Below are 12,500 nucleotides of genomic sequence, written 5' to 3'. Positions count from 1 at the left end.
AATAATGTGTGGATGTCATTTCGGACATTTTGGCGCTCACGCGAAATGACACAAAGTAACAAAGTCGGAGGGAAACAAAGTAGCCTCTCACTCGCTGCCTGTGGGTGGGAACCGGCTTAGGGCTGTCTGTCTGTCCATCTGTCTGTCCCTCGCTCCAATTGGATAAGGCCACACCGGCCCGGTGGCCAATCGTTGCCTCTTGTGGCGAGGTATATGTACGGCTCTCGAAGTGGCGAGCGGCTCATTCAGACTTTCTGTGACTTTCTCAAGCTACCAATATGAGCGGAAGAGGCAAAACCGGAGGCAAGGCCAGGGCGAAGGCAAAGACCCGTTCATCCCGTGCTGGCCTCCAGTTCCCCGTGGGCCGTGTGCACAGGCTGCTGCGCAAAGGCAACTACGCCGAGCGTGTGGGCGCTGGCGCACCAGTCTACCTGGCCGCCGTACTCGAGTACCTGACTGCTGAGATCCTGGAGTTGGCCGGCAACGCTGCCCGTGACAACAAGAAGACTCGTATCATCCCCCGTCACCTGCAACTGGCCGTCCGTAACGACGAGGAGCTGAACAAACTGCTCGGCGGTGTGACCATCGCTCAGGGTGGTGTGCTGCCCAACATCCAGGCAGTCCTACTCCCCAAGAAGACCGAGAAGGCAGTCAAAGCCAAGTAAATTCGCTACTGCGACTTCAACTTGACTACTCAACCCCCAAAGGCTCTTTTAAGAGCCAACCACCTAGCTCTCCAAAAGCGCAAAGTACCTTTCTATGACCGCAATACATTGAGTGGGTGTATACACAACTATTTCGACATTCTGTGCCCACATGAGGCCTTGCATGAACAACAACACCTACTTGGCCTCATTTGCCATAGCATTAGATGATACGTGCCTATAAGCTGTCACTCTTGACTTTGGCGACTATTATTGCGCGTAAAGGGCCGGCGGCGTCCTATTGCGCGCGCACCGGGAGTTTGAGTTTTGGAGAGGCCGGGCCTCCCGTCCAATGGCCAACGGAGGAGGCCTGCGAAACGGGCCAATCGGGGTGGTGGGGAGATGGTGTCCAATCAGCAGGCGCCACTGCCGGCTTTATAAACTTCACATAGGCATTTCGAGTTCTATATCGTGGAGCTCCGCCCCATAGGGGAGCTATGCTCCTAGTGGTTTACCCTCTGCCCTAAGGCAGATGCAGCCTGAAGCAAAATTATGCACACACCTACAGCCAATAGGAGTACAGGTGTCCCTATATAAGGAACCCCGTTCCCTCAATCTGCCTCCCATTATCTTCAGCGACTGGACTAGAATTGAAGAAGCCATAGAAGACTCAGGAAGATCTCGTCGTTGATATCCAGCCATCAACGTCTTCCTACAATGAGCACACCTAGCTTATCCAAGGTAAGCATTTAACAAAAGCTCTTTTCAGAGCTCAATGTCGCTGTTCCCCTTGGCGGCTGTCGACCCCCCCCGACACTGTTTCGTGGGTTGAGAGGCACAGCACGCCAGGGACAGCTTCATCAATCCCCCACTATGCGCCAGCTGCGCCCTCCTTTTTTGAAGGAGTGGAAGCAGCATTGGGCATTTTTAGGGAGGATATTCCTCTTGAGGATGTGCTATCAGTGTTAGTCTCAGCTGAGGCATCATCTGAGGGCACTGACTCAGGAGATGACAGGGCTATTGGGGAAGAAATGAATATTCTATTGGAACAATTCATTACACTGACCCAGATGTTTAACACCCCTTTTCCTTCGGGAAATTGTGAGGTCATTACATCCCTGGATGATGACGCCACAGCCTCTCTGTGCCTGAATTCTCAGGTCTCATTGAGTGGGCTGCTAAACAGCGGGAGATTAAGCTGCCCCCCATTCCCTCCAACCCGGAAGTGGATATGAGGAAGGGCGGCCGTTACTCTCGCTACAGCTTGGCGTCAGACGGCGGCCTCCAGCAGCAAGGGAGCGGGCCTCGCCCCCCCCCTGCAGCGCCAGAGGTGCCGGCGAGAGAGGTCATTAAAGCGTCATCCTGGCATCACCCGAAGGGCGGCCAGAAGAGACGCCGTTTATGACAGGCGAGGGGGAGAGAACGGAAGACGGCACAGCGCCTGCTGTGACCGAGCCCACTGTCCCCCCCCACTCTACCGTTGAGTGTATGGAGGAGAATGTTTTTTGTTGATGTGTGTAATAAAGAGTTGGCTCTACTTGACACTGTCAAGAAAGAGCCCCCTTTTCCATAATACATCCGAGAGCGTTCGACCTTCCTCACTCTCGCTCTCTCTCTTACCACTATGAGTGCAGCTCAGCCCACCATGGTGCGTTGCTGAATGCACACATAAGGCAGGTATATAAAAGGTATTAAGTGTACCTTATAGGACCTCACTTTACAGACTCCTAGGAGTGCCGTAGTGAGTGTCTCACATAGCAGGCTGCAGTCTCAGCCAGATAATGGCATGATGACGCGACCGCTATCCGGGACGGCGCTCTGTCTCAGGCTAACGCCTCAGTCAGTGCAGTTCAGACCCGTGCTGCGTTCACGGAGGGCCTGATTACTACGGTTACGGGCGTAACCACGTATCGGCGCCCCCGTTTCTCTCAGAACGCGCTGATAATAACCACATTGGGGGTGGCGCACTATCACAGACTAAGGTCTCTGTTAGTACGACCCAGACCCATGCTGCGTTCAAGAAGGGCCCGATTACCACGGTCACGAAGGTGCCCAGTGTATCGGCGCCCCCACCTTTTCCTGAACGCGCCCAGGCTCACCACACTGAGTGTAGTTCAGCCCACCAGGGGTGCAGAGCTGAACGCACACAGGAGGTGAAAGGAGGAATAATACCTAGACGCCGTCTTGGTTTATCTCAAAGAGAACTCACATTACAGACTCCAAGGAGTACTGTAGTGAGTGCCTCTCATAGCAGGCTGCAGTCTCAGTCAGGAGACATGATGACGCAGCCGCTAGTTGGGGATGGCGCACTATCGCAGACTAAGGTCTCGGTTAGTGCGATTCAGACCCATGCTGCGTTCACGGAGGGCCCGATTACCACGGTGACGAAGTTTCCCAGTGTATCGGCGCCCCCACTTCTTTCTGAACGCGCTAATACTCACCACACTGAGCGTAGTTCAGCCCACCAGAGGTGCAGAGCTGAACGCACACAGGAGGTGAAGGGAGGAAAGATACCAAGACACCGTCTTGGCTTATCTCAGGATACCTCACATTCAGCAGGCAGCTGTCTCTGTCCCAATGTGACATGAAGACGCAGCCGCTAGCCGGGAATGACGCCTTGCTGCAGGCTAATGCCTCAGTCAGCGCAGATCAGACCCGTGCGACGTTCACGGAGAGCGGGAATACCAGGGTTACAGGTATAACCAAGGTATGGACGCCTCCGAATTATTCTGAACGTGTCAATGCCCATGGCTATGAGCGCAGCTCACCACATATTGAGTGTGTCGTTGAACAGTCGCCTAAGACCAGTAAAGAGGCATTGTGGCACCACCGTGTGGTGTCAGTCAGAGATCACACCTTTCAGATTCTATTGAATTCTGTAAAGGATGAGTCTCATGTTAAGCGGCAGTCTCAGTCAGACAATGACATGATGACGCAATCGCTTTCCGGGCAGAGCGCTCTGTCTCAGGCCAGTACCTCAGACAGCGCAGTTCAGACCCGTGCTGCGTTCCTGGAGGGCAAGATTACTGGAGTTACGGTCGTAACCAACGTATCAAAGCCCCCGACTCACCCAGAACGAGCTGACGTATCCTCTCCCTTTCAAGGGGGGCCCGACTTGGGCTATTCCACCAACCCAGTGCTGGGGAATAGCGGCGGCGAGGGCCATAGAGGAATACAGGTCCTTCCTACTGGACGCACCACAGCTTCGTGCGCACCCGCTGTCTCTGCATTGCTGGCAGTGGCGTCGAAGCTGTACCCTCTCACGCTGGCTAGAACAGACGTTAGAGAAGGGTTATGCCCTCCAATTCCATCGGACCCCACCCCCGTTCAAGGGAGTGGTGGAAACGGTGATGAAAACGCCAGACAAAGTAGCCGCTCTGAGATCAGAGATTACGGAACTTTTGGCGAAGGAGGCGGTCACAGTAGTTCCCCGAGAGCAAAGGAACAAGGGGCTTTACTCGCCCTATTTCCTAGTGCCAAAAAAGACGGGGGGAGTGAGGCCGATTTTGGATTTACGCATTCTCAACGAGAGCATAACCAAACGGCCCTTCCGAATGCTGACGACAAAACGCCTACTGGAATGTGTTCAGAAGGGAGATTTTTGTACAAGCATAGACCTAAAGGACGCGTACTTTCATGTGCCGATACAATCGCGCCACAGAAAGTTTCTGCGGTTCGCCTTTCAAGGGGTGGCGTAAGAGTTCACGAGGATGCCGTTTGGGTACGCCCTGGCACCTCGAACGTTTTCCAAATGTGTGGAGGCGGCATTGGAACCGCTGCGTCGTCAAGGGATAAGGCTATTAGCCTACCTAGACGACCTGCTGATTCTCGCCCCGTCAGCAGAGCTGGCGTTCACACACACGACACAGACAGTGATTCATCTCACGCGTCTGGGGTTTGCTGTGAATTGGAAAAAGAGCGCACCCTGGCCCAGTCATCAGATTGTCTACCTGGGACTACAGCTAGACACTGTAATGATGAGGGCGCGAATTTCGGACCCTCGAAGGGCAGCATTGTTACTAGCCCTGAGGAAGTGTCGTCCGAATCACACAGTAACGGCGCTATCGATCATGTCACTTTTGGGTCTCATGTCGGCAGCCCACTCTGTGGTCCCGCTAGGGCTTCTGCACATGCGCAAAGCACAGCGGTGGTTCGCCCAACTAAGACTAGACCCAGTGCGTCAACGTCATCGGTTGGTGGTGGTTCCTCTCTCGCTAAGAGCAGACCTGGACTATTGGCGGAACCCGTGCGTTCTCACGCACGGAGTCCCGATGGGCAAGGTGTCATCCTACATTCCAGTGTTTACAGATGCCTCTCTGACTGGATGGGGAGGGACATGTCAGTCTCAAGCGATAGGAGGTGCATGGCCTCAATCAGGTCGTCACATCAACCTCCTAGAGTTGGAAACGGTGCGACTGGTCTTGACCCACTTCGCGTCTACCCTTCGGGGTCGCGATGTGTTGGTCTGGTCAGACAACCGAACCACAGTAGCTCACATAAACCGCCAGGGAGGGGTCAGGTCTCCTGCCCTTCATCGGGCGGCAGTGGAATTGTGGCTGTGGGCTCACAAGCACCTTCGCTCGTTGAGAGCAGCACACATTCCGGGCTACTTGAACGTAGGGGCAGACCTCATGTCAAGAGGGGGTCCTCGAGACGACGAGTGGTGTCTGCACCCGGACATTGTTCTACAGATTTGGGAACAATTCGGGAGAGCCGAGGTGGACCTGTCCGCGTCACGTGTGAACGCGCAGTGTCCCCTATGGTTCTCTCTGAGAAACCAGGACGAACCGCCATTGGGAAGAGACGCATTCGCGCACTACCTGTGGCCGAAAGTTCTCCTGTATGCATTCCCTCCGCTGTCTTGCATTCTCCCACTGCTAGCCAGGGTGAGGTCAGAGGAGCTGTCAGTGATACTGATAGCGCCCGATCGCCCGGGGGCTCCGTGGTTTGCAGAGATGAGTCAGATGTTGATTGCGCCACCCTGGCCAATTCCACATCAACGAGACGCGTTGACTCAGGCGGGAGGCTCGATAGGGCAATGGCCCATAATCGGCCAACCACTGAAGGCTTGGTTCCTGAATGGGACAGGTTAAAGCGCCGTGGGTTGTCTGATGCAGTGATCAGAACAATACAGGGCGCAAGAGCCGGTTCCACTTCTAGGGTGTATACCAGCAGATGGAACGTTTTCTCACGATGGTGTGATACACAGGACGTGGACCCCATGAGCTGTCAGGTAGAGAGTGTGCTCTCATTCCTACAGTCTATGTTTGATAAGCAGAAATCGCCCTCCACTATTCGAGTGTTTGCAGCGGCAATTTCAGCTGGTCATGAAGGTTTTAACGGAAAAAGTGTTTTCAGTCACCCTTTAGTGAAACGTTTCCTATTGGGAACGCAACGGCTTAGGCCAAGACCTAGAGCTACGCTGCCCAAGTGGGATTTGGCATTGGTTCTCGAAGCGCTATGTAAGTCGCCGTTCGAGCCATTGAATCAAATACCCCTCAAGATGCTGTCTATCAAGACGGCGCTGTTGCTCACCTTGACTACTGCTAAACGAGTCAGCGATTTGTGTGCACTGTCGACGAGACCCGACTGCCTTGCCATTAATGGCGATTTGAGCAGAGCGGTGTTACGTCCTAACCCGGCATTTGTGCCGAAGGTTATTAACAGTGCATATAGATCGCAGATCGTGGAATTGTGGGCTTTTCATCCCCCTCCCCATGGGGAGAGGAGTGAGGAAAAGCTTCACTGTCTGTGCCCAGTACGCGCTTTGGCGTGTTACGTTAGGCGCACAGCGGCGGTTAGGTCATCGCCTCAGCTGTTTGTGTGTCACGGTGCGGCTGCATTGGGTAGACCACTTTCAAAACAGCGTTTGTCTCATTGGCTTTGTGAAGGCATTGAGACGGCGTACGAGGCGGCGGGGCAACAACCGCCTCAGGGTATTAGAGCGTACTCCACTCGTGGAGTAGCAGCTTCTACTGCTCTTTTCAGAGGAACAGAGGTAGAGGATATTTGTAGAGCAGCGTCATGGTCGACACCGTCTCCTTTTATCCGTTTTCTATCTGTTGGATATGTCTTCTAACTCTTTGGCTCGGTCTGTACTCAGCGTGGCTGAAGGGAGATCATGAGCAGAATAGAGAAAGAAAGCAGGATTGTGAATAAGTTCATAAGTCCGCTTTTATTAGAAGTAACATATTATGGACATGTTTTCTAACTCTTTTGTTCGATCGAATTTCAGCAGAGCTGAAAGGCGTTCTTGAGCTAGAAAAGGAGGACAGAGCAGGACCTTGGACAGGTTCCAATCAGGTCCGCTCTGGTTAGGAAGACTTATGTCAAGAATAAGCCTTTTAAACTCCAATCTCGATTGCACTCAGCACAGCTGAAGGGGAATCTTGAGGTAGAGGAGGGAGAAGCAGGATGATAGACTGGTCTCTATCAGGTCCGCTTCGGATGAAGAGCATATTCTGTGGCATGTCTCCTGGCTGACAGTGTCAGCATATAGAAACATGTATTGAGTGGATAGAATGTGAGGTCATCTATCTGAGGTTCAGTTTAGTATGACTGGTATATTTTGTTCCATAGAATATTGAGGCACGGCTATCTGCTAGTCAGATTAGCACGGCGTCTATTCTATTGATCTGCCCAATAGCCATTGACATTGTCATTGAGCTAGATGGGGCGGGTCTATAACCGATGACGCGGTATATTGTGACGCCCTGATGGGTTTTTAGTCGCAGTACTGCGGGAATTGGTTGCAGCCATTGCTGGGCTTGACCTTTTCATTTTTTAATGGGAAGTGTTAGGCTCGGCAGGGAGTACATTTTGGAGCGTTTCGCTCCGCCTTAAACCACTAGGAGCATAGCTCCCCTATGGGGCGGAGCTCCACGATATAGAACGATTAGTTACCGGAGTGTAACTCCAGTTCTATGAGTGGAGCGGAGCCCCATAGGACTTAAGGCCCTACCGACCCTCTCTAGTCTCGCTGAAGATAATATCTCGGGAGGCAGATTGAGGGAACGGGGTTCCTTATATAGGGACACCTGTACTCCTATTGGCTGTAGGTGTGTGCATAATTTTGCTTCAGGCTGCATCTGCCTTAGGGCAGAGGGTAAACCACTAGGAGCATAGCTCCCCTATGGGGCTCCGCTCCACTCATAGAACTGGAGTTACACTCCGGTAACTAATCGGCTATACTCCCGACTGTCAGAGCAGCGCCATGGCCAGAACCAAGCAAACCGCTCGCAAATCCACCGGTGGCAAAGCCCCCAGGAAGCAGCTCGCCACTAAGGCTGCTCGCAAGAGTGCCCCGGCCACCGGCGGTGTGAAGAAGCCTCACCGTTACAGGCCCGGCACCGTGGCTCTGAGAGAGATCCGTCGTTACCAGAAGTCCACTGAGCTACTCATCCGCAAGCTGCCCTTCCAGCGCCTGGTGCGAGAAATCGCCCAGGACTTCAAGACCGACCTGCGCTTCCAGAGCTCCGCCGTGATGGCCCTACAGGAGGCTAGCGAGGCTTACCTGGTCGGCCTGTTCGAGGACACCAACCTGTGCGCCATCCACGCCAAGCGGGTGACCATCATGCCCAAGGACATCCAGCTGGCCCGCCGTATTCGCGGAGAGCGCGCATAAATGAGGATGACCTGAACTCGAATATCCCCCAAAGGCTCTTTTAAGAGCCACCTCCATATTTCCATCAAAAAGGCACAATTGTTCCATGTATACACGCACCTCTACATTAGCCACCATGTATGTTGTTCACTAACACGTCTAAAAGCTACGTATTGCACCTTTTTAGTTGCCTGAAGTCTAGCTTCAATGTTTGTGTGTGTGTATATACACAACCATCTGGCATCATCCACTTCCTTTGAACTATATAGTAACACAGTAAAATGCTTTACAAAGGAGGGGAAAAAGAAACGAGTGATAATATAGGCCGAATAGTAACAAGAATTGTGTTCAGATGAATAATTGACACTATTAGTTGTGTGTAATAATAGCCTTGCATGCAGTCCAGAAAAAACATTGCATGCCAACTTACTTTGAAAGTCCCATGTTGCAGTGCTGCTGAGAGACTCATGCAGAGGCCCAAACTTTACAATGGAGCACGGAGGCCATCTTGTGGTTAAATGTGGGTACTGCACCTCATGGTGAGTCCCTTTCAGCATTTGCTCTTTAGGCCAGCGTTTCCCAAACGCGGTCCTGGGGTCCACAAGGGGTGCGCGTTTTGCGTTTTGCCCTAGCACTCCACAACTGATTCTAATACTCCCAGCTTGATGATGATGAGTTGATTATTTGAATCAGCTGTGTAGTGCTAGGGCAAAAACTCCCAAAATGTGGCCCGAGTTTGGGAAACCCTGCTTTAGGCTAATACTAGCCTATTAGGATGACTTGGTTCGATCGCTTTAATGGCAACTGCTGAACTCTGGTTTCACTAATTACTTGTCCCAGGTCACCATTATGAATCCAATAGCAAAACAAATGTTTCAAAATAGCTCAATAGTGAAAAAAGGCCAGGAAATGATGGGTTCTCAGCAATATTTCACCAACAACCAATCACTATTCACGCATAGACATTAGGATCATCAACAAATATTCCTAAGTCATACTACAAAAGGGTTGTAACGAAATGGATTTGTCTGTTCAATGCAAGTTCAACGTCAAAGAAAAAGTGCATCACCACAACAAACGTGTCTTTAGATACACTGTAAAAAATGACTTTGTGGAATGTACTCAAGCTATTACAGTCAACAAAAGCACACGTCATATTGTTGAGTAGATCTTTTTGCTTGTTTTTATGAGTAGATAAGCTTGAGTAAGTTGAGTTGATGTGGTCCAATACATTGAGTAAAGATGATAGAGACGTAAAAAGGATTATATTACGTTGATTCGACTCAAATAGACATTGTGTTATTTTACCTGAATGATTCATCCTATTATGTATTTAGACCAACTTACTTTGGATTCACTCAATCACATCCCTTAAGAGAAAAGGTATCCGGACACCGGGAATCCATTTATTTAAACATCAACGGTTTGCAAAACATCTGTTATTATGAGTTGACAAATTACGTAATTGCAATCAACACTGCAGGTAAATCATGATTGCTGCAGGTAGGCAACACCGTAGAAATAGGAACTACAACACTAACAACAAGTGACATTTACTCCTGATGTACTGACTGACCTGTTGCAACCTCTACAACCACTGTGCTTATTATTTGACCCTGCTGGTCATCTATGAACGTTTGAACATCTTGGAGAAAAATGTGTGAAACCACTGCCTATATGAGGAGCTGTCGTTGTTTGTTTTATTACCACATACTTATGGAAATTGCACCGGTTGAGAGATGATGGCTCTCTTGTGCCTACGGTGAAGGGTACTTCTGATCCAGCAGGTGGTGCTAAGATCCCTCCCTATATGACTTGAATGATGAGTTGATTTATTCCTTATAGCTCCTAATGATTTTAAGGCCAGTGTTGGCAAACATTACTTGTGCTCCAGCAGGTGGCCATGACATCCCTCCCTATATGACTTGACTGACCAGTTAGTTGATGGACTCCTTATAGCTCCTAAATTTAATGATTTTAAGGCCAGTGTTGGCAAACATGACTTCTGCTCCAGCAGGTGGCCATGAAATCCCCCCCTATATGACTTGACTGACCAGGTAGTTGATGGACTCCTTATAGCTCTTAATGATCTCAAGTGTCTGTGTTTTTATGTGGTTAGGAGTTTTGCTCACTGCGTGTCCCCCTTCCATTTCAGTGTTTCCCAACTCCAGCGGTAGAGTAGGCTACCCCCAACAGGACCCATTTTTCTTGTAGGCCTGGACAGCCACAGCTGATTGAACAACCTGTCACCTAAATTACCAAGTCCTCAATGAGTAGAATCAGGTGCAACAACAACAACAACAACAACAACAACAACAACAATATGAGGAGAGGGACACAGTGTACTAGCTGATCTCCCAGTTGTCACAGTTTGGCCTTGTGTTCCACATAGCCTATATCAGTATTTGAGTATGTTTCCCGCGCACGTTAGTTGCTTTCACGTCATCTTTGAAATCGCTCCTCCCTAGTCCCCTAGAACGAGCGCCCTCCCCTTTGCAACGCCTCCGAACATATAACAGAGGCGCGCTTTCTGTGCCGCCGGCCTCAATCAGGTCGACCAAACGCAGATAATAGCGCACCGCGCACCGGCGCTGAAATCATTCATTCACTTGAACTCAACTAGCGAACACACCATGTCCGGAAGAGGCAAAGGCGGCAAGGGACTCGGAAAAGGAGGCGCCAAGCGTCACCGCAAAGTTCTCCGCGATAACATCCAGGGAATCACCAAACCCGCTATCCGCCGTCTGGCTCGCCGCGGCGGCGTGAAGCGTATTTCCGGTCTGATCTACGAGGAGACCCGCGGTGTCCTGAAGGTGTTCCTGGAGAACGTGATCCGTGACGCAGTCACCTACACCGAGCACGCCAAGAGGAAGACCGTTACCGCCATGGACGTGGTCTACGCTCTGAAACGTCAGGGACGCACCCTGTACGGTTTCGGCGGTTAAACCCACTCTCTTCGGAACCTCAACACCCCGACTCGAACCCAAAGGCTCTTTTAAGAGCCACCCACATCCGCTTAAAATGGGCCCATTCCATGTAGTGTTATATATAACAACAAATGTTTAGTATGCAATTTAGTAAGAAAGTATGAGCCACTTCGAGTGGACAGGGAGTATTAATTAGAGGATTCTAATGTCCCGTCCACTTTTAGCGCACAGAGGGAGGCCTATATCTGACAGTGGCAAAGTGTAAGAACGTTATTATTTTGGGTCAAGCAATAGTGGAATTTGGACAACATAAAGCCACCACGAGTCGGTAGACGTGGCTCGAAAAGAGGGGGACAGCGCGCACACACACACACACACAGTCCAAAATGGGAGCCCTATGTCTGACGGTGCCAAAGTGGGCAATTCTATCACCAGCATTATTTGGCACAACAATCGTGCCATTTGGACACCTATTAAAGCCCCCCTTTTGAAACACACAATTCCCCATCGGTCACAGAGCATAGGCTATAGAGAGGAGGGAGGGAGGGAGGGAGGGAGGGAGGGAGGGAGGGAGGGAGGGAGGGAGGGAGGGAGCAAGCAAGCAGGGGAGTGTCTACGGCCGCTGACTTTGCTTAGCTTCCTCTTCATAAGACGGGTAAGCGCCCTTCACCCCCTCATTCGATTCTGAGAAGCAACGAGACATCATCATGCCCGAGCCAGCAAAGTCAGCGCCCAAGAAGGGCTCCAAGAAAGCCGTCACCAAGACCGCAGGGAAGGGCGGCAAGAAGCGCAGAAAGTCCAGGAAGGAGAGTTACGCCATCTACGTGTACAAAGTCCTGAAGCAGGTCCACCCCGACACCGGCATCTCCTCCAAGGCCATGGGAATCATGAACTCCTTCGTGAACGACATCTTCGAGCGTATCGCCGGAGAGTCCTCTCGCCTGGCCCACTACAACAAGCGTTCTACCATCACCTCCAGGGAGATCCAGACCGCGGTGCGCCTGCTGCTCCCCGGTGAACTTGCCAAACACGCCGTGTCCGAGGGCACCAAGGCCGTAACCAAGTACACCAGCTCCAAGTAAACAGCGCATTTGGACTGCTCTACTAACCCAAAGGCTCTTTTAAGAGCCACCCACTCTGTCAGTAAAAAAAGCAATTCCATCGCCACCGAATGAATGCGTAGGTAGGCTGCGTTACATTGTATCATTGTTTAATGGGCGGCGCGCGCCGCCTCGGAGAGCGGCTACATTGTATCATTGTTTAATGGGCGGCGCGCGCCGGCTCAGAGAGCGGCTACATTGTATCATTTCCCCTGCCCGTTCCAGC

At 51.3% G+C, this 12,500-nt stretch overlaps 2 protein-coding genes across 2 annotated transcripts; both read left to right on the top strand.

Annotated features, from left to right (window-relative positions):
* Nucleotides 1–278: 278 nt before the first annotated feature.
* Nucleotides 279–665, top strand: LOC311113553 (histone H2A; the record flags this gene model as incomplete). The annotated part of the gene is made up of 1 exon (XM_084156804.1): nucleotides 279–665. The coding sequence occupies one exon, from the start codon at nucleotides 279–281 to the stop codon at nucleotides 663–665; it is 387 nt and encodes a 128-aa protein (XP_084012930.1).
* An 11,216-nt stretch (nucleotides 666–11,881) lies between these two features.
* LOC311113538 (histone H2B) lies at nucleotides 11,882–12,256 on the top strand (the record flags this gene model as incomplete). Its single annotated transcript, XM_084156783.1, has 1 exon — nucleotides 11,882–12,256. One exon carries the CDS (start codon nucleotides 11,882–11,884, stop codon nucleotides 12,254–12,256), a length of 375 nt encoding a protein of 124 aa, XP_084012909.1.
* Nucleotides 12,257–12,500: the final 244 nt, after the last annotated feature.

The sequence above is a fragment of the Coregonus lavaretus genome (genome assembly GCF_964263955.1).
Source record: "Coregonus lavaretus genome assembly, chromosome: 40".
Classification (NCBI taxonomy): Eukaryota; Metazoa; Chordata; class Actinopteri; order Salmoniformes; family Salmonidae; genus Coregonus; species Coregonus lavaretus.
The sequence above is the reverse complement of the archived record's forward strand: the minus strand, read 5'-3'. Positions and strand labels throughout refer to the sequence as shown.